Raw genomic sequence first — 21,694 nt, forward strand, 5'->3', positions numbered from 1 at the left:
CGTGCAGGGGGCGCGCGAGGGGCGTGCATGGAGCTCTCAGGGGGCGTGCAGGGGGCGGGCGGGGAGTTCGCTGGGAGCTCAGGGAGCGCCCAGGGGGTGCGCAGCTGGCTCGCTGGGAGCTTGCAGGGGGCGTGCAGGAGCGCGCAGGCGTTAGCGTTGCGGGCTGTTGGCCTCGGTGCAGCCCCGCCCCGCGTCCTGCCCGTAGGGGGGCCGTCGAGGCCTAGGTGGAGGGAACCCCTTCCCCGTCGGCTCTCCCGGCACAAACTGCTCGCCGGACGGGGGGAGTCGAGCATGTTGCTTCCCGAAGGCCACAATACAGTTGCAAACGGGTTTCTTTCTTTTTTTCCGGGTGCATCTAAATCAGTCCGTGTATGTAAAGCCCAATGATCCTGTTGAAAATTGAGGCTCGCGGGGGACAACTGGGAGGCCCTGTGAGCGGAGCCCCCCACTACCCCGACGCCACCCTTTCCTGCAGGTGGTGCCTCCACCGCCTGGGCTGCTAGGCGGCCTGGCTCTTGGGCGAGGCCCTAGGGCTGCCCAGGAGCGCAGGAGCCCAGACCGATCTACTGGGCGACTAACTTCTAACCAGTTGTGCCCCCTGGTGAGGCAAAGTATATCTCTGTTCCTTACAAACGATTGAATTAAAGATGCCACAGGCCCAGGTCCAAAACTTTTAAAAGGAGAAGGAGGAAAAGGCAGCTGTGTGTGTGTGTGCGCGCGCACTTCTAATAAAAATAACATTTCACAATTTCACATCCCATATCAATGAAGAAAGGATACAGTAGTAGAAGGAGAGCTGGGCAGCCTGTTGAGGGGAGGGAGCAAGAACAGCCCCCTTCACAGCTCACCCCGCAGAAATTCCAGCTGCGATATATATTTTTTTTCCTTTATTTTTGGAAAGATTTAATATTGGGAGAAAATAGTAGGTGATTATTTTTCAGTCAATTGACAAACTTTCTAAGAATGACAGCAAGGTCCAAAACCACATAGGGAAGGACTAATCAAGTTGAGCATATAAAATTCTCTCTGCAAATTAAAAAAGGAAAAACATTGTAACCACCGTTGAAAGAAAAACCACAAACTGGGGAAGATTACGTTTAACACGATAAAAACAATAAGTCACATTATTGAAGAAAAGCTCTTAGTCACGAGTAAGGGTGTATCGGTAGAAATACAAGCAAAGAACATGAAGAGGCAAGTCATAAAGAAAGAAACACAAGTGCATAATAGTTCTATGAAGAAATGTCTGCCCTCCAGTGATTGAGGAAAGGAAAGGTTAATGACTATCTTTCCCCCATTTAAAGGACAATGTGTAAAAGGGAAAATACACCTTTTCATGCAATGTGAGAAGAAAGTAGCTGTGACTCATGGAGTGGCATAAAATATAACAACTCTTTCTTGGAGGGCTGTTTGGCAATAGTCTAAAAAGCCATGAAAATGATGCTCTTTTGACTCTTCAATCTTAGGAAACAAAAATAGGGTTTACTATATGTTTACTTGTGCACATGTTCATGATATAACTGCTCATAGCAAGAAAAATTGTCAGGATACTAAATATTAGTCATCCATTAATTATTAAAATGATTCATCCATCTGTTTTTTTTAAGCAAAGTGTATTTATTGGGCACCTATTCTGTGTACAGTTACCGTTCTGAGCAATGAGGTTTAGAATAATAAGCCAAAGCCTTTGCATCGTTGGAACTCACGTTCCAGTTGGGAGATAACAGATAACGATATCATGTCAAATGATGAAACAAACATATAAGGCAACGTCAAATAATGACACGTATATATTTAATAAAATTGGGCGAGACACAGCAAAACAGTGTTGTTTTTCTTTCCCAGGTTTTCGGTTTCCTGGGCTTTTCAGTCTCCCACAGCAAACTGCAGGCAGGAAGCAGGTGGCCCTCCCAAAGTGCAGTCAAAAGAGCAGCAGGAGCCTGACGCTGTCACAAGGCCTGTGTCCCTTGTCTCACTGGATGGCAGCATCAGGGCATTTTCTCATCTCGCATCTTCACAACAAGAAGGGTGGGTACCGGACAGTAGGATATTTTGAGAGAGTCCACATTCACAAAGCTTTTATTATGGCCTGTTGTCATAATTGTTTGATTTTATTATTAATTATTGCTGCTAATCTCTTGCTGCACCTAACTTATATATGAAACTTCATCCTAAGAATACGGCATATGTGGGGTGTGCTACCCTCGCAGGATCAGGCATCCCTGAAGGGCCCAGGGCTCAGGAAGCTGCTGTCCAGACTTGGAGGTGCAGCTATTTCAGGCCTAACTGGGTTTGACTGGGCCGGAGGATTCACTTCCAAGATATCTCCCTCAGCTAACGGTGGAGAGAGTGCCTCCCTTTATTGCTGGTTTGCTGTCAGGAAGTCTTAGTTCCTTGCCACGTGGAGCTCCCCATAGGACTGTGGTTTGTTTGTTTGTTTGTTTGTTTGTTTGTTTGTTTGTTTTTAGCTTAGGAGGGGAGGTTGTGGGGAGGCGGGCAGAGGAGCAGGGGGTGGATCTTAAGCGGGCTCCACGCCCAGCGCAGAGCCTGACTCCAGGGCTTGCTCTCAAAGCCCTGCCTATCGACCTGGGCCCAAATCCGGAGACCCAGGCCCCTCTCTCCACAGATCTCTGGCTCATCCTCCCTGGGCACATGGTGTGAGACACAGCAAAGAGGATTCTACATTGTCTTTGTGATGTAAGTCCACCTCCTTACTCCCCTTACATTCAGGTCTCTAGAAGTGAGTTACTAAACCCAGCTCCATACTCCAGTGGAAAGAATCTGGCTCCATCTTCTGCAGGATGGATGATCGAACAACTCATGTTCATGTTTTCAAAGAACTACAGTTATTAAACTACTACACAGCAATGAATGGTTAGAGGATGTTGAAAGCATCAAAAATTAAAGATCAGGAAAAACTTCGCAAAATTTATATTATTCATAGAAAGACATGGATTTTTTTTTTTTTTTTTTTTACTTTTTCCCTTAGTAAATAGGTTTGAAGGATTGATTAGATTGCATTGGAAAGAATCATATGATGGAAATATTTATAATCACGAAATAGTTTAGTATTTTTAAAAGTCCAGTTGCTATTCAGTTAGATTTAAGTTGAAATACAAATGAAGAATAGCAGATTATTTTGATGGACTTCAAGAATCGGCACAAAATGATTCGACCTGCTAAACAAAAGTACAAAAGAAGCAGATCATTCATTCATACTGATATTTTACTCAGAAATTCATACATGGAATGAATTTAGCTCACCAGGCCAAACAAAATCATCTGCATTTTTATGTAGGAATTCACCTGGCAATATTCTTAAGCGCTACTATGGACAAGTCCCTTTGTTAGGTACTATGATGCAGCTGTATATTTTCTCAAGGATGGAATTTGAAGATAATGAAAATATTTATTTCAAATATTTATGTGGACCAAGAAAAAGTTTTCACTATAAGTTATAATATGTAGTAAGCCATACCCTTGTATCCTTGCTTCTCTTTTCATAATTTTCTTGACTAATTCCCATTATTCTTCCAAATGAACTTTAAAAACACATTTCATTCTTTACTCCCATTCTTTTAAATTTTTTTTTTTTTATGATAGTCACAGAGAGAGAGAGAGAGAGGCAGAGACACAGGCAGAGGGAGAAGCAGGCTCCATGCACCGTACTCCCATTCTTTTAAAACACAAAAACGCATGCTTTGGATTTGAGGCGTACTCACATAAATTTATATGGTAACTCTAAGAGGTTAGACTCTTTTTTAAATATTCTATGAAATATTTCCTTTTGTGATGCATGCTTTTCTATTTGCTGAGGTCTATATTTATGCCACCAAGTGTTCGCTTCCAAAAACATGTTAAATACTTGTATTTTTTGAGATCCATCTTTTAGTGTATGGTATGAATTGAAAATCTAACTGAATTCCTCCTCCTAACAATAGTGTAATATCTTTGTTTTATAATTCTTTATGAAAATTGAGAACTGTCCCCACTTTTTTCTCACACTTCTGTATTTTTATTTGGATTACAAAAGCTATAAACATATCTCTTTAAAATTTTTTTGTCGTTTCATTTTGTGACCAAAGGAACATTAATCATTTAGTATATCTGGTCTCAGAGCTCAATGTCAGTTCTTTCTGGTCACAACTTTTGCATTTTTGGTTAATGTCTAAGTGATGTCTTCTTTGAGTGTTTTAGTAGTTTCACCTTAAAGTGTAGGAGGAGTAGGAGAAGAATTTGTGGATTCTCCCTTATATAAACATGCCCTTTAGCTGTCTTCCCTGTAGAATTCATGACTAACTATGCATGCTCTGCAGAATCAACTGATTTTTAAATTTGAAGAGTTTTTAATTCAAAATTTTATCGTGAATAATCCATTTAACAGTTTGTATTTTTAATGCTTCTCGTATTTTTCCTAGATCTCAGGAAATAGAAAAAAAAAATCCACCAAGCTATGTTTGAGTACGCAGTCTTTCCATATTAATTTTATTAGGAATATGGTAAGCACTCCTTTTTTTTTCTTATTGCACCCATCCCCCCATCCACCTCCCCTCTGGTAACCATCAGTTTATTCTCTATTATTTAAGAGTCTACTATTTTTTTTTGTCTCTTTTCTCCTTTGTTTATTTGTTTTGTTTCTTAAATGCCATGTATGAGTAAAATCACTTGGTATTTGTCTTTCTCTGACTGGCAAATTTCACTACATTATGGGCTCTAGATCCATCTATATTGTTGCATCTGGCAAGATGTCATTCTTTTTTATGGCTGAGTAATATTCCATTATATAAAAATAATGATATACGTATCACACCTTCTTTGTCCATCCATTTATTGATGGACACTTGGTCTACTTCCATATTTGGGCTGTTGTAAATACTGCTGCAATAAACAGGAGTACATATATACATATATCTTTTCAAATTGGTGTTTGTATATTCTTTGGGTAAATATAACCAGTAGTGGAATTACTGGATCATAGGGTAATGTAATGCTTGATAGTTTGAGGAAACTCCATACTGTTTCCCACATTGGCTGTACCAATTTGTGTTCCCACTGATAGTGCACAAGGGTTGCTTTTTCTCCCCATCCTTGCCAACGCTACTTATTTCTTATGTTCTTGATTTTAGCCACTCTGACAGGTGTTGAGGTGATATCTCACGGTGGTTTTGATTTGCATTTCCTTGATGATGAATGATGTTGAGCATCTTTTCATGTGTCTGTTGGTCATCCAGATGTCTGTCTTTGGAGAAATGCCTGTTCATATCTTTTGTCATTTTTAATTGGATTGTTTGTTTTTTGAATGTTTTGATACTAACCCTTTATTGGATATGTCATTTGGATATATCTTATCCCATTCAGCAGGTTGTCTTTTAGTTTTATTGATTGTTTCCTTTGCTGTGCAGATTTTTATTTTGATGAAGTCCCAACAGTTTATGTTGCTTTTGTTTCCTTGTCACATATCTACAAAAATGTTGCTATGGCTGGAATAGGGTAAGCACTCTTGATTTTCTGTCTCAAATATATGTATTTTTTTGATCAAAGAGGTTTTCCCCCAGCTATTCTTTATTATTATTTATATCTTTGTTCTCTCTTTTTGGAACTCATTCTAAGTGGGTTGGCACTCTAAGATTTGCTTTCTAAGATATATCTTTTATAGTGTTCATCACTTTCACTTTTATTCTTACTCTCAACTTACTGATCTAGGAAGAATGTGTTTCAGAAAAACCTGGGATCTGATATTGTAATTTCTGCTTTTTTAAATTTTATCAATTTTTAGAATTAGCTATTTTTTTTAAAGAGTATTATTATTTTTAGAACAGTTTTAGGTTCATAGCAAAATTAAAAGGAAGGTACAGAGATCTCCCATACACTCCCTAGCCCCACACATGCATAGCCTCATTATCAACATCCTCAACCAGAATTTGTTACAGTTGATGGACTTCCACTAACACATCATAATCACCCAGAGTCTGTAGTTTATATTAAAGTTCACTCTTGGGCAGCCCGGGTGGCTCAGCAGTTTAGCACTGCCTTTGGCCCCTGGCATGATCCTAAAGACCAAGGATAGAGTCCCAGGTCAGGTTCCCTGCATGGAGCCTACTTCTCCCTCTGCCTGTGTCTCTGCCTCTCTCTCTCTCTCTCTCTCTCTCTGTGTGTGTCTCATTAATAAATAAATAAAATCTTTAAAAATAAATAAATAAAGTTCACTCTTGGTGTTATACGTTCTGTGGCTTTGGGCCAATAATTTCTGTTTTAAATATCAAAATGTACTGAAAAAAATGGGAAGACTTATTTGGTGCTTATTATGAACAGAAATAATTCAAGATGGATGTATTTCACATTTCCATTAGTTAAATTCTCTTTTGAAGTTCTCAAATTTTTAAAGCAGTTATTTCACCAGGATAATACCTGCACATTAGCTTTGAATTTAATCAGAATTGCTCTTCCATATTGTTTCTATTTTTCCATGTGTTTCCATTGAAATATTTGCGAACATTCATAGACTATTTGAAGTTCCTCGCCCAATGGTAGATAGGAATATTATAAGGATTTAAATTAATTTTATTGGATCCTATTTTTTTAAAGGAGGCATTCTTTTGTGTTTAAATTTGCCCTCTTGTGCTTAGAACATACAGAACATCTTTGTTTACCCACTCTCCTAAATGCAGAGGACATTGGCAGGTGTAGATGGCCTATGTCAAAGGAGCTTAGAGACAGCAATTTGATGAGAAGACATAACTCCCCTATATAGCAATCGTGTAAAATCATGTTGTCTTTATTTTTAAACTTTAGATGGAGGTGGGGGCAGGCAAGGTTTTGGAGGAAGCCTTTAGAGGTTGAGGAGCCACTAACGCACCCCCAGGCCTCTTCTTGCTGGAGCTCCTGGCTGCATAGCAAAGCAAGGGCAGTGTTTACAGTGAATCCTAACTGCACGCTTTGTGATTGCATTTTAAAGCTAATAAAGGCCTTTCACACATCATCGCATCTATTCCTCAGAAGCTGAACACAAACGTAATGAAGGAGGGGAGAGAACGTGGACTTGGATTCAAGGGTCCTGATTGGCCAAGCCCTGGGGCTCACGGAGCAACCTTCCGACTCTGAGAGTGACTCACACAGCGTCCTTAGCAACCAGCCTCCAGGCTGCACCCTTGAGAACCTGGGTGAGTCCCCTTGGATCTGAGGCCCCGGGCAGCCACATCCCCACCAAGGCCGCATTTGGGAGCCTCCTGGAGGACTGCATAGCTCGGCTGTTGGCAGGATCCTCTGCTACCCCGGCCCCCACCTCCAGGGAGTCTGGCTGGGAGCCCCCGGGGGCAGGAATCAGCCCCAAGGCAGTGGAAAGGGCCGTGGCCTCCTGGCTGGGGAGACCAGAGGGGGTGTGATGACTTAATTTTTGCCATTAGTGAGGGAGACGCTTGTTATTTTCTCTGGGCTGGATTCGCTTGTCCTCCTCGCAACCTTTAATTCAGAGCCCTCCTTGCCTTGCTGGATGGCCTTCCAAGTCTTTCTGTTCTTGGTGAAATTATCCCCACCTCTGGCCTCGCCTCTCCCCTCCCCACCCCCTGCCTTTTTTGGTATGCAGACTCTTGTACTTCAAAAGAGAAATTTCAAAAGTTTGGGGAAGTGTGTGACTCTGTGTGTATGGGGGGGGGGGGGGTGAGATGGGGTGTACCTTGAGGATGTGGAATAAAAAGATTTTTTAAAGGTAATCTTGAGAAAAAAGTGTAAGCTACTGATTAGGAAAAATCTACATGTATGTGTGGGGTAAAGTGATGGTGGTAGGATCACCTTATTTACCTTATCTCAACAATATGTCTTAATGGACTCTATCTTTTTGGTGGTCTTTGATCAAATTATTATTTTTAAGAAAGATTTATTGATTTATTTGAGAGAGAGAGAGAGAGAAGGGGGATGTGTGAGTGAGGGGAGGGGCAGAGGAGGAGAATCTCGGAATGGGTTCCCCAGTGAGCACAGGAGGCCAATGGCCCCTCTGGCCACCACCCCTGCTGGCAATCGCCAGACCTCACGGCCCTAGATCATGACCTGAGCGGAAACCAAGAGTCAGAAGCTCAAGTGACTGAGCCACCCAGGTGCCCCCAATCAAATTCTCTTTTGACCTTTAAGATTATAGCCTAAATCTTGCATTCTGTACTCATGTTACCTACCCAAAGGCTTAATATAATTTTAATATTATCTGGTTCTCAGAAACTGTCTTTTAAAGTATACCTTTCCAACACCATTTTAATCAGAGCTTAAAAAAATACCACTAGCGCTGAGTGTTAAAAACTCTTTTTTTTCTTTTAAATTTTGGGTTTATGCCAGGTTGCAGATGAACTGCCAAGCACTCAGCTAGCTTGCTGGAGACATTTTAAGAGCTGAAACGTATCTCTCCAACGTGTAAATATTTTTGTTTTGCCTCCTCACATAAATATTTAGATTTAAGGTACCAGATTTTTATTTCAGTAAGAACTATTCTGTATGAACCTTTATGATCTTAGTGACTAATGCTCTTTTCTTATTGAACATCTGATTCATTATCAGAAGCATTCGCTACCATGGTTATTTTGTTAAGTGTTACTCTCTTGAAGTTCATTGTCCATCCAGAGCTTCTAGTAAAGGGCATGGTCACAAGTGCTTAGTAAATAGTTTAGTGCTGTCCGTTAGAATTTCACAAAATGTGTCACGCACATGACTCTAGGAGATAGTGTTCTAAAGGTTTCTCCTGGTCAAGTGTAGGAAAAATTATACATTATACTGCTTGCTCAGAGAGATTTGCAGTGCACAGGGACATAATAACCACTCCTAGAGAGGGTGTGCAAACCTAATTTAATTTTGTTTAGTGCAGTATTTCCCAAACTTCTTTCGCAACAAAAAGCTTTTAGGAGGTAATTGCATCCCAAGAACCTGTGTTCCACAAAATGTATTTGGGAATTATTATTCTAAACTAAAAACTGTACTCTTTATTTTTGCTTGTATTTCCATTAAAACAACTAGATTATTTTTTTAATGTAAAACTATATTTGTAGACATCATGATGGTGTATATAGAAGTGTTAATTCATTAACAAATGATTAAGTCTAATAAAAAGTTCAGCAAGGTTGCAGCATAAAGACTACTATACAAAAATCACATGCAAGAGAATGAAGTTGGAACTCTTATCTTACCTACATACAGAAATTAACTCAAATAGATCAAAGATGTAAATATAAGAGTTAAGAAAAACCTTTAGAAGAAAACAAAGGTATAAATCTTTGTGACCCTGATTTAGGAAATGATCTTTTGGCTATAACAAAAGCACATACAATCAAAGCAAAAATAGCTGATGTGTCATCAAAATTATAAGCCCTAGTGCTTCAAAGGACACCATCAACAAAGTGAAAAGGCAACCTACAGAATGGGAGATAATTTTGGGGAATCATACATTTGATAAAGGATTTGTATCTAGAAGATATAAGAAACAATTGCAATTTTATAAATTAATAAAAATGTTAAAAAGAGACAACCCAATTAAAAATGGGCGAAGGATCTGAATAGACATTTCTTTAAAGGAGACATACAAATGGCTAGTCAGCACATGAGAAAATGTTCAATATCATTAGCCATCAGGAAAATTCAAATAAAACATTTTCATAAGTGGATATTTGAAAAAAAAACTGGATATTTGTAATTAAAAAGACAAGTTTGAGGGTACCTCGCTGGCTCAGTCAGAGGAGCATGTGACTGTTGATCTTGGGATTATGAGTTTGAGCCGACACTGGTTGTTATAGAGATAATGTAAATAATTGAACTTAAAAAGTAATAATAAAAACACAAGTGTTGGTGAGTATGTGGAGAAATTAGACTCCTGACACACTCCTGGTGAGAATGTAAAATAGTGCAGCACTTTGGAAAACAATCTGGTAGTTCCTCAAATGGTTAAACCATGTGGAGTTACCACATGGTCCAGTATTTTTATTCCTTGCATTTACTCAAGAGAATTGGAAATATATGTACACAGATAAACTGGTAAATAATATTAATGGAATCACTAAGACTGAACTCATTCAGATCCTCTTGAATTCTTGGATCTCTGTATCAGCAAGTCCACAGTTAAGACAAGTTTATACTTATATTTACAGGATATAAAATTTTATGGCAACGTGTGTTTATCACTAATGTTACATTGTATCAGGAGTGGAAAGAAATATTGAACAAACACTGAAAACATTACTTTTTACAAGAAGTCCAGGAGAGGATACAGAAAGCAGTTGTTGAGAAGAATGAACTTGACAGTTTTCCTCCAGTACAGGTTGCTATAATGGCTTCAGCGAGCACCTGGTACAGTGGTCATTTAGCTCCTAGGTCACTCAACTACTTCTCTGGCTATTCAGACTTCTTTGCTTGCTTAGTGATGCATAGACAAATCATGTATATCCTTCAAATACTGTGGACATTGAGGCTTTCTAATTACTGCCAAGTTCATCCTATGTTAGTACCCTAAGAACTGCCAACCCCAGTGCTTAGCGTCCTTAACACCTGCCACCTTCCTTTCCCCAGCAATGGTTAATTTCTTCCAGAACATAGCAGCAGTACAGAACTCTTTCATCAGGTTCAGAACTAAGGTTTTCAGCAGATATCACCTTAGAAAATTCAACAATGTAATTTTCAGCAGAAATGTTTGCATGCAAGGGTGCCTGGGTGGTTCAGCTGGTTGAGCACCCAGCTCTTGGCTCAGATCATGATCTCAGGGTTGTAAGATGGAGTCCTGCATCAGGCTCCAAGCACAGCAGGGAGTCTACTGGAGATTCTCTCTCTCCCTCTCTTTTACCCCTCCTCTTGCCCATGCTCTCTCTCTCTCAAATAAATAAATCTTAAAAAAATTTTTTTTCATGCAGATATTTTTATACCATGAAGCTTTTTACATTTCTGTAGTCTGTCTTCTGGATATTGATATGTTCAGTGTTTGTTTTCTAATGGTCAAGTCTATCTTATTGAGCCACAAATCAGTCATTTCCCCTATTTGGAAAGCTTAACATCATTTTATATGTTTTATATGTTTATTAGTCATTTGCTTTTACTCTTCATAGTCTTGTTTATATTATTATTATTATTTTTTTCTCTCTCAATCCAAAATTTGTCATCCTTCAGGGACATTGTTCCATTATTTTTTTTAAAAAGATTTTATTTATTTGAAAGAGAGAATGTGCACAAGCAGGGGGAGTGGTAGAGGGACAAGCAGACTCCCCACTGAGAGGGAGCAGAGATCATGACCTGAGCTGAAGTTAGACACTTAACCGACTGAGTCACCCAGGCCCCTTTCCGTTATTCCTTTGATTCCTGTTTCTTCTCTCAGGATTCTTTTGCTCCTTCAGGAATGGAGATTTTGATTTATGCTTATTTTACATTCCTAAAAGAACAATTAAAGACCACCATATTAATTCATAGTTTGTTAGTTAAGTACTTTCAATTTTTAAGTACTGCACATTAAGTAAATATATTTACATTCTTTTTACTCAGGGCTAAAATAGGGAATCCTGTTAAGAGACAGACAGGTGGGGCAGCCTGGGTGGCTCAGCTTACTGCTGCCTTCAGCCCAGGGTGTGATCCTGGAGACCCGGGATCGAGTCCCACATCGGGCTCCCTGCATGGAGCCTGCTTCTCCCTCTGCCTTTGTCTCTGCCTCTCTCCCTGTGTGTGTCTCTCATGAATAAATAAGATATTTTTGAAAAGAGACAAGACAGGTGGAAAGCATATCTTATTCATATTTAAATAGAAATTGAACTATTTTCTAGATCTTGGCATGTATTTATAGAATATCATATTGACCCCATATTTTTCTTGGGCAGTTTTTCCCTCCTAAAATTACCTGGAGTCCTATCATGGAATTCAGCATCTTGGAATGTGTTAATGTTGGTTTATAGGCCCATATTTTTTCCCCTCGATTATAATTTCTTGAGGAAGAGACCATATTTTAATTATCTTCCAAACACAGGAAGCTTAGACATCATTACCGCTTTTATTTTCGTAAAAACTGAACCAAATTGAATTCCCTAAATGGCAACCACTTACAATGAATAATGTGAGTATTGTTTGACAGTGCTAAATATAAAATGGTCTAAAATATTCTCTTATCTCTTGCTTATATGTAAGTCCGTGTGTGTGTGTGTGTGTGTGTGTGTGTGTGTGTGTAGTTTTCTTTATTTCATCTTGTATGTTGAATGTTGCAAATGAATAAAAAGTACTGGCATAGAACATAAACCCAATAAAAGAATCCATGGACAATTGCATCCATTTTTACAATTCCTTCACAGACCATTGATCACATTAGTAGTTTGTATCAAAGCCAAATGGTTTTCCCTGTGGTGAATATCAACCTAAATAAAGAGGTAAACTGAGGCAAGCTTGAATTGCCAGAAATTGAGTTTATTTAAGAATAGCAGAGGAATTGCAATTTGGGAAACACAAACTATAATAAACTAGAGATGAATTGGTTGAAGGTTTTGGGCAGGCTAGATTAAAGGGAAAGGAGTGCAGAGAAGAGGGAAGTCTAGCCAGAGGCCAAGCGGTCAGTTCATTGGCTTGAGGATGGGGAAGGATTCTTGGCGGATGTTTATTGGTTGGAAAATAATTTCACATATTCTGAAAGCCAGGCATTCACAGGGGAATCGGTCTCTCATTTCTTGCATTTCATTTTCCTGAGGGCCTATGTGTCTCCATTCCATATCCTCTGGTTCCATTTTAGATTGAAATCCTTTCACAGTGAGTAAAAGAGATTTAAGACAGGTCAGTCAGAACAAGACTTTATTATGTAAGTGCCAGGGCATTTTAATTTTCCTGAATCAATGAGTAAATAAGTGATTGATGAGTGATGCATGAGTGTAGTAGCTCCTGTTTAAACTTCACTGGTACTTTTTAGTTCATTTTCCTCATTGTCCAAGGCTTTGTAAATCATCTGCAAATACTTTAACCACTTCAGTTTCCAGTATTTTGAATATTCCTATTCATACTAATTGTGAATACTTATTTTGCTTGCTACTACAAAGTTAAAATACATGTGCTAGTGATGAATCATAGTCAATGGACTTATGTATTGCATGGAATATTTCTGTAATTTTTAGGATTGACTATGTACACTCCAAGCCTCTGTTCTGCTTGACTGGTTAGATATTCAGTCTTAGTTTTGCTCAGTGTTGCCCCTGCCCTGGGGTTATACAAAGATCCTAGGTACTTATGTATCATGAGAGCATTGGAGAGTCACCGTGGGGCACTGGAGCAATTGTCACATCTATGTGGTCCTCTATTTGGGCCACAATGAGGCTAGGAGAAGATTTTTATGCTTCTTGTTATGCTGTGGGGTCTAATTTCTCAAGATGTGGTACCCAGACATTTCTTCCATGGTACCGTCACCTCCAGGGGATGCTGCTACAAGATGGGAGATGGCTCTCTGAATGCCCTCTGTCACCTTCCAGGAAACATCTCTCTCCACAATCCCCAAAGCTTTTTTCCCTTTTTACAGGGCACCCAGTGTCATCTCTTCAGTGAGGTTAATTTTTTGTTTTTGCTTTTTAAAGATGGTATGGAGCCAGAGAGTGAAGGCAGTTTTAGCTTTCCGCTTTGGAGAAATTCGGCAGTAAAGAAAGAATATATCTATATATCTATATCTATATCTATATCTATATCTATATCTATATCCTTAGAATAGAGAAGTACAAACCAAAAGGGAGAGTTCCTAAAATATATAAAGCCATCGTACTTAAGAGGCACCCATGATACTCCATCACTCCTACTTCTCTTTTACAAACTGAACATTTTTAATCTTTTCACCATTTCCAAAAGGGACATGGTTTTACATCTCCTCACTTTTCCCCTCATGCCATTTGTTAAAATAGATCAATTGTTTGTTTCTGATATAAGTGAAAGGACCCCAGAATGGAGGAGATAATCCAATTCCCATCATATTTTACACAAAATGTCTGTAATTAAGATTTGTAACTGATACATATAATTTAATTTTGCAATTGCAAATGAATGATTAGCTATTTAAAAAACATAGTCAATGTCAATATGATCCATATACTCAAACTTTATGCTCCAGCAATCTAAACATTCCTTAGTCTGAGTTTGGATTCTTATAGCTGGCGGTAGGGCTATACTAAAGAGTTTTAAACAGAAGAGGAGATCTGGGGAAAGAGGGAAACGATCAGGAGATTTATATTTTGAGAAGTTACTCTGGCGACCTTGTAAAAGATGAGGCTAGAGGAAGATAAGAAGTTATTGTATTAGTCTAGGACAAGGTAATGGCGTCCTGATTTAGGAGAATGGCAGAAAGGATTAGAAGGAGCCTTGATTAACAGAGCTCTTTAGAAAATGGGAATCAATACAACACAGCGACACATAGTGCCTCCCCATTGGTTTGATGCTACACAAGCCAGTGAAAAACCCAAGCAAGGTGAGGTCTGACAATGACCTTGAAAGGAAGATTCAGATGTAGCCTTGGTTTCTTGTGAGTGTGAAGCTGCCAAATGGATCCCAAATTGTCTAGCTCTGGGGTTAAAAGAATGTTTAACATCAGAGACGTACCCTCTATCTTGTCTGAGCCATTGTCATTTTTACTTCTGTTTTATGTCAGTAAATTTAATCCTAATACAGTATATTCTCTTTCAATCTTATTTTTATGGAGGTAGAATTTGCATATGGTGAAATGCGTGAATCTTCCTTGTATGATGAGTATTCTGGGGATCTATTTCTGGTCACAACCACTCTAAAACTTAGTGGCTCAAATATTTTTTTAAAAAAACCATCTCCCATGGTCCTGGAGTTGATCGTATACAACTGGGTAACTCATTTGGGAGCTGTCCTGTGATTTCAGGTGGAAGTCAGCCGGGTCTCTAGTAATCCAAGAGATTACTAGATTTGCTGGGTTAGACACGCAAAATGACTCACTCACATGCCAGTTGCTACTTGCTGTCGCCCAGGAGCTAGGCTGGGGACTCAGCTGGAGCTGTCGACCAGAGAGCTCCTGTGCATGCCTTCCATCGGCCGTGGGCCTCTCAGCGTGGTGGCTCGACTCTGAGAGAACATGCATGGGAGACCTTGAAGGAAGCAGCAAGGCTTTTTTATGGCCTGGCTTCATTGTGCCAACGTGTCACTTTGGCCACATCCTGTCCGTCCAGCAAGTCATTAAGTCAGGCCCAGATCCACAGGGAGAGTAAATTAGACTCCTCTCTTGTGAGGGAGTGACAGGCCCACACTGCACGACAACCTGTGGGATGGGAGATACTGCTGTGTCATTTTGAAAACAATGTGATCTGCGACCTTGAGTCCTGATACCTATTTCCACTCACATCAGCCCCTCCAAGATCTCCCCTTCCTGTCCGTACCTTCCTTTCAATCTCCAGCCCCGAGTCTCTGCGCCCCCCACACCATCACCACCCAGCAGTTTGGCCTGTTGTTAAACTTCATGTGTGTGGAACCACGCGGCGTGTACGCTTTTGTGTTTGGCTTCGCTCACTCTGTGTATTTTTGGTGCCTGTAGCAGTAGTTGGTTTTGTAGAACCGAGAAGAATAGTACTGTGTATGTTTTTCTATGCAATGTTTTTATTATCATTTAGTTCTAAGTATTTTGAAGTTCCATTGTTATTTCCTCTTTGATCTGGAGGTAACTTCGATTTTCGTTTTCTGTGTCTCACTATATAGAGGGTTAATTGATCTTTTTATTCTAATATGCTAACTTGTTCATGTTTTGATGCCAGGAAATATAATCTACTTACATACATCACTTACTTTTTGTACTACAGTAAGACTTGCTCTCTAGGCTAGAATGTGATCAAGTTTTAGAAATTATACTTGTGTGCTTGGGAAGAATGCATATTCTTTGATTAAATGCAGAATTCGATTTGGTGTGTATGGCATATTATATTAATTATGTTGTTTAAATCTTTTGTACTTTGGCTGATTTTCTTTTTTTGTCGCCTACTTGACTTATTAGTAGGTAGGAAAGTGTGACTCAAACTACTTGTTACTAATTTATTTTCTCAGAGCCACGTTGTCTATGTCTTTCTCCACCGATGTACATACCAGTTCTCAATGGACTTTCAGCACCCCAGCACTTAGCTCAGGGCCTTTCCCCTATAATTTCTTGGATTTCAAATTTCTTATTCCTATAAGGTTGTTTTTAAAGACAGGAGCCAAAAGCTTGTGTTAATTAGTCATCTTTACTGGCATTGAATCCCATACCACTACTTTTTTTATACTGTTTATTCACAAATCTTTTTTAAATTGTATGTAATCTATTTTTGTTTGTATTTGCAGATTCTTCTGAGATTCTTATGTATTTTTCAAATCAATATACTATCCCTCTTTTCCCACATTTTTATCTTTTTTTTTCTTTTTCTTATATATATATTTTTTGGCTAGAGCTGCCTATAAAATATTGACTTAAGTAGTAAGAATATGAATATCCTTTGTATTGTTCTTGGCTTTTCAGATAGAGCTTCTAAAACTTTGTTGTTAATTATCATGTTTTTCTTAGATACCTTTAATAAAATTAATTTAATCAAATTAAGGAAAACTGATATCCCTAGATTGCAGTTTTGTTTGTTTTGTTTTTTAATAATCATGAATGAAAACTGAATTTAATTGAATTAATCTTTGGTGTATATAAAAATATCTCCTACTTTTGTAAGTCCATTAATGTTATGGTCCAGGATAATAGATTTTTATAATATTAAATCATCTATGCTCTTCTAGACTAATTCTTCTCACTTATAATGAATTAGTTTTTACTGACATTACTGGATTTGTTTTCCTTGTGCTTTAGAATTTTTGCAGCTATGTTAATAGGCAAGATTTTTCTATAAATTAATTTTCCCATACTGATCCAAATCCTGTAACTTTAAGTGATTTAAAATTTATCTTTTTTGCGTAGGGTCTGCTAAGATTGTTGAAACTCTAAAAAGGCATAAAAATAATAAAATTATGGAAAACTTTAGGAAGGTGTTCTGGGAAGAAAGAATGAGCATAAGAATAAAAGGAAATGACAAACTAATTTAAATAATTATATTAGCAGTTTTAAAAGCAGTTTTTGTTTAAGTGTTCTGTTTATTCTTTTGGCTATAATATTAGGTATTTTGTCTGTTTTGGAGTTGATTAAATGATTAGAGAGAAGGATACATATCATGTCATATTTATTTGTCTGTATGATATATATGGTGGCCTTAATTAATTAAATGCCAAGAAGAAATTAAGTCTATGTAAGTGTGAATCTTAAAATTTTTTTTTAAATTTTTATTTATTTATGATAGTCACAGAGAGAGAGAGAGAGGCAGAGACATAGGCAGAGGGAGAAGCAGGCTCCATGCACTGGGAGCCCGATGTGGGATTCGATCCCGGGTCTCCAGGATCGCACCCTGGGCCAAAGGCAGGCGCCAAACTGCTGTGCCACCCAGGGATCCCCTTAAAAATTTTTTTTATAGAAAGCTTCAATCATACAGGAAAGTTGGGAGATTAGTAAATGAGTCCCCTTTTACTTTTAGCTCAACTGATAATTTAATAATTATCAGTTAAGTTCATACATTGTGGTGTATTAATTATATAATATTTTTATGTCTAAAGTATTTATTAATGCACTTATACGATTAATTAGAAGAGTATTATACAAAGAACAAATAGTGAGTAATGAGTATTACTCTTCACTTGGAAAGTAATGACCCATTCACAAGAGACACTATTATTATTATTTTGGACAACTAAGGTTTTTATTTTAATTTTCCATTTCAGCTAATCATGAATATTTAAAAGAATACATTTGCTGTCTTTATGAAGGCATCAGTGAATAGTATATTAGTCTCCCGTGGTTGCTGTAACAAATCACCACAAACTTGGCGTAAAACTCATTTTCTCGCAATTCTGGAAGCCAGAAGTCCTAAGTCAGTGTCAGGAGGCATAAGGCCAGGTGTTAGCAGAGCTGCGCTTCTCCCTGGGACTCTGCCCCGTGGCTGCCAGCACTCCTTCACTTGTGGCCACATCACCTTAAACTGCTAGAAGCCCTATTTGTAGATGAGGAACCCGGGGTAGCTGACAGTGAAGTGGTTTGCACAGGTATAACCTGCGCTGGAGCCAGAATTTAAAGCGAGCCGTTGACTCCTACACTTGCACGGTTCCCTGGTTCCCGCTGCCCACACAGGAGGGTGAGGAGGGTCCCTCACAGAATATGGAGACAAGCCACGGGGAAAGTGTCATGACACATGAAAACAGGGGACATTTATTTCTAGGAGGGATACTACAGCAGGACCAGGTGAGATCAGGACTGAAGAGCTCTTACTGATATTATTTACCTGGAAATCATCGTCAGCCTTGGGACAGCAGAGACTAGATTCCAGATACTGGATGTTCTGCACTGGAATAAATTTAAGGGTAGATATAATTTAATTTAAAAATCGTATCTGATGTAAGTTAAAGGTAAAATTACACCGTCTTCTTGCCCACTTCACATAGATATGCAAGGTAAATCTGTGGAATTTGTTTAAATTATTGAAAAGTATCCCTGGAAAGTGATAGAAAAGATGTGAGTTACTGTAGACCATCCTTAGTGGAGTGTTGTATAAATCAAGAAAATTAGAATGAAGAGGTAGTTGCTGGCAATAAGAATGATTTTTTTTTTTTTTACCTTGCACTTCAGTATTTGAGATAAGACTTTGTTTAAAGAGGAGAATAATCCAATCTGTAAGATCATTTTTATTCACTTAAGATTTTGTTTTCATTTCAATCCACAAATTCCGTCATCACCATGTGTTTTGGGCACTATGGAGAATTCAAGGGTACTTAAATCCTAAAGATCTATTTAACTTATAAAAAAGCTTATTTTAGATTTACATAGAAGAAAGATGATATGACTCCCCAGTGTATTTTATTAGTTAAAAATTTTTTTTCTTGCTGAGACTAAAGGAAACAGCAACGAAATAATCTCAATTTTCTCAAAAGAAAAGATGAAAAAAATTTAAAAAATTAAAAAAAAAGAAAAGATGAATGTCTTCAAAAATGTTTCCCAATAAGATGTTAGAATTAAATCCTCAGTGGGGTAAATAAAGAAAACAAGGTTTAAAATGACTCTCTCCCCACCCCATCCCCCAAAGATACCTCAAAATAGAGAATCTAAAAATGTTATCAACTTTAACAAAAACAATTTTAACTAATAAAATATACTGGGTAGTCATACTGTCTTTCTTCTATATCACAGTGATATTCAAATAGTATTTAAATTACAAAGTATTGTTGGTTAAACACTGGCGCTGTTACTTTCAAGATTGGTTCTCCCAAGATAAAGCAGAATAGAGAGCGAGCCTGTAGAAACTTCTACAGCAATTTGACATTTTCTACCCATCGTAGTCTCATCAACAGGGTTTTGTGGAACTTCATGTTGAGCAGATGGTGCAAATACTTACCACCAGTACCAGCAGATGTGCAGGGTCTTTGGAAAATAGCTTCAATGATTAGTTCAAACAATTTGTCTCTAACCATGAAATTTCAAAAAATATGACTGACTGTAGTCGATCCTATACGATATTATCACCAAGTGGCTGGGAGCTCTAGGTCAGTACATCTAACACATGCACACAAAGACCAGTTTGCTTTCCACTCCATTTCCCTTCAACTATTTTTCTTCCTAGATGGCCTCTATTTTTTCTTTTTTATTCTTTTGGAATTAAATTTTTAAAAGTAATTTACTTCAAGGTATGCCTTAAAATTAGGGCCACTCTAAATGACATCCTTATATATAGCCCAGTATATAGCTGCCGACTTAAAAATAGCTTTGCTTTATATTCTAATGGATATAGATTATTAGAAGCAGACCTTGCTATAACCAATAGCAATAGATAATAATGTTTTATGTTCATAATCCATTTTGTGCTGGATATTTTACAATCGCCCTTCCAGATCCATTTTCCATCCTTCTCCGCTCAGCCTTACATCTTCTCTGGCTTCTAGTTGGCTCAGCTAATGGGAAGCACAGGCAGGTGATTGGAGTGGGGGGCAGGAGAGTGAGATCAAAGTTCCTGCTCTCCAGGCTCCCTCTCAGCAGGCGACCTCAGGTGGGCTGCAGGTCAGACCAAATGCCAAAGTGTTTTTTTTTTTTGTTTTTTTGTTTTGTTTTTTAATTAAGCACCACTCTCCTACAGCTATTCTTTCTGAGTGCCTCTTTCCTGTGGTTCTGAGAGTGGCAAGCTCACCCCCTTCTTCCAGACCCTAAGAACGGCACCATCTCCGGGTTTTATTTTATTGAATTAAAAAAAAAATAACTCTGCCCATCTCTTTGGAGTCTCTTTATTCAGTTACTTCATTTGACTGTACTGTCGACTCCCTGCCAGAACCTTGACTAATGATCAGTTTTAAAAAATTACCTAGCTTAAAAACGAAGTGAAAAAATAATTCAATGTAAATCTGACTACCTATTTCATTACTTCACTCTGCTACTTAAATACTGCATTAAACAAAAATAGCGTCTTCTAGTTTTGGTCTTACACTCATAAAATGTATTCAAGTGTACTCGCAAAGGAAAATAAATCTGGATGTGAGAACAAGCTGAGAAAGCATAATCTAACTGGTAAAAAGAAGACAAAAAAAATTGACAAGTAATTTTAAAAAAGAGAAAGCAAAAATAAAAATAAAAAAGAGTAAGCATAGTAATCTAATAATGATCACGAGCTCCTACATGCATACAAGCTTTAGCTTCATATGTGCCATGCCCTATTCTAAGCAATCTACATATATTGACCTATTTATTTCTTATAGTAAAGAGGTACTATTCCCATAGTACAAGTGGGGAAACTGAGGCACAGAACAGTTAAGTAAATCAGTTTGATTGTATCCTCTTAACTACTATGCCATGATGTTTTTCCAATGGTTTTGCAATGAAACAGCTAAAGTATAATAAATGCTAAATATTATATGAAAGTATAAGTTTTTAATAGTAACATAATAGAAAGAGCATGGATTTTCAGTTCAAAGTGGGGTTAGACTCCTGCATCTAACATTTTAAATTTAAATTTAAATTCTTCCTTACTATAATTTCTTCCTTAAGCCTGATTTTCCTTCTTGCCACCTCTTTCCCCATGAATCAGGAATTTGCATGTAATGTATTATTTGGTACTGTAAGTACATTTATATTCTAACATAAAATTTAATATTTTTCTTTAGGTTTATGATCTGTGAATATGCCTGTTAACAAATCACCTACGACCAATAAATTAGGAGTGATATCTTCCTCTTATCATGAAAAACTCTTGAGGCTTAATTTTCAAAATTTAAGGAAAAGAAGGAATAAGAAATCAAAGTAAGTTTGAAAAATTTTTTTGAATTATTAAACCAGCAGACCCATATGCATTATAGAATTTAGAAAGTACAGAATATTATGAACAATTTCTTTAAAATCACAAATAGTTCTATAAGGTTTACTATTTTCAAATAAATAAATTCATAATTTACAATGATCATATATTTCTAAAATTTTGAATTCTATGCTTTTCGTTTGAAATATGCATTTTTCTTATAATCAGATATGTCTATTAAGTTGCTATAATAATCTGTGAAATGCATAAGAGAAAGTATTTCACAACTACTGTATTGTGGATCACTTTAGTTATTTTTGTGTCCTTTGCTATTTCAAATTAAGCCAAAATAGAATGTCTTTCTGCATTTCAAATTATTTTCTTGGGAT

General features: G+C 37.8%; 1 protein-coding gene across 20 annotated transcripts in view; it reads left to right on the top strand.

Annotated features, from left to right (window-relative positions):
• Window positions 1–112: 112 nt before the first annotated feature.
• Window positions 113–21,694, top strand: part of TMEM232 (transmembrane protein 232) — a 249,087-nt gene continuing 227,505 nt past the window's right edge. For 12 of the 20 annotated variants that reach the window (XR_005356520.1, XR_005356519.1, XR_005356523.1 and 9 more), the window contains exons 1-4: window positions 2,627–2,697; window positions 4,419–4,499; window positions 6,997–7,160; window positions 21,175–21,310. Coding sequence is in view for 14 of the 20 variants with exons in the window: in XM_038532164.1 (XP_038388092.1) it covers window positions 21,192–21,310 (119 nt within the window). In the remaining 6 variants the exon portion in view is untranslated. The other 8 variants (XM_038532155.1, XM_038532158.1, XM_038532156.1 and 5 more) reach the window with 8 other exon arrangements.

Source organism: Canis lupus, chromosome 3 (assembly GCF_011100685.1).
Source record: "Canis lupus familiaris isolate Mischka breed German Shepherd chromosome 3, alternate assembly UU_Cfam_GSD_1.0, whole genome shotgun sequence".
NCBI classification, from domain to species: domain Eukaryota; kingdom Metazoa; phylum Chordata; class Mammalia; order Carnivora; family Canidae; genus Canis; species Canis lupus.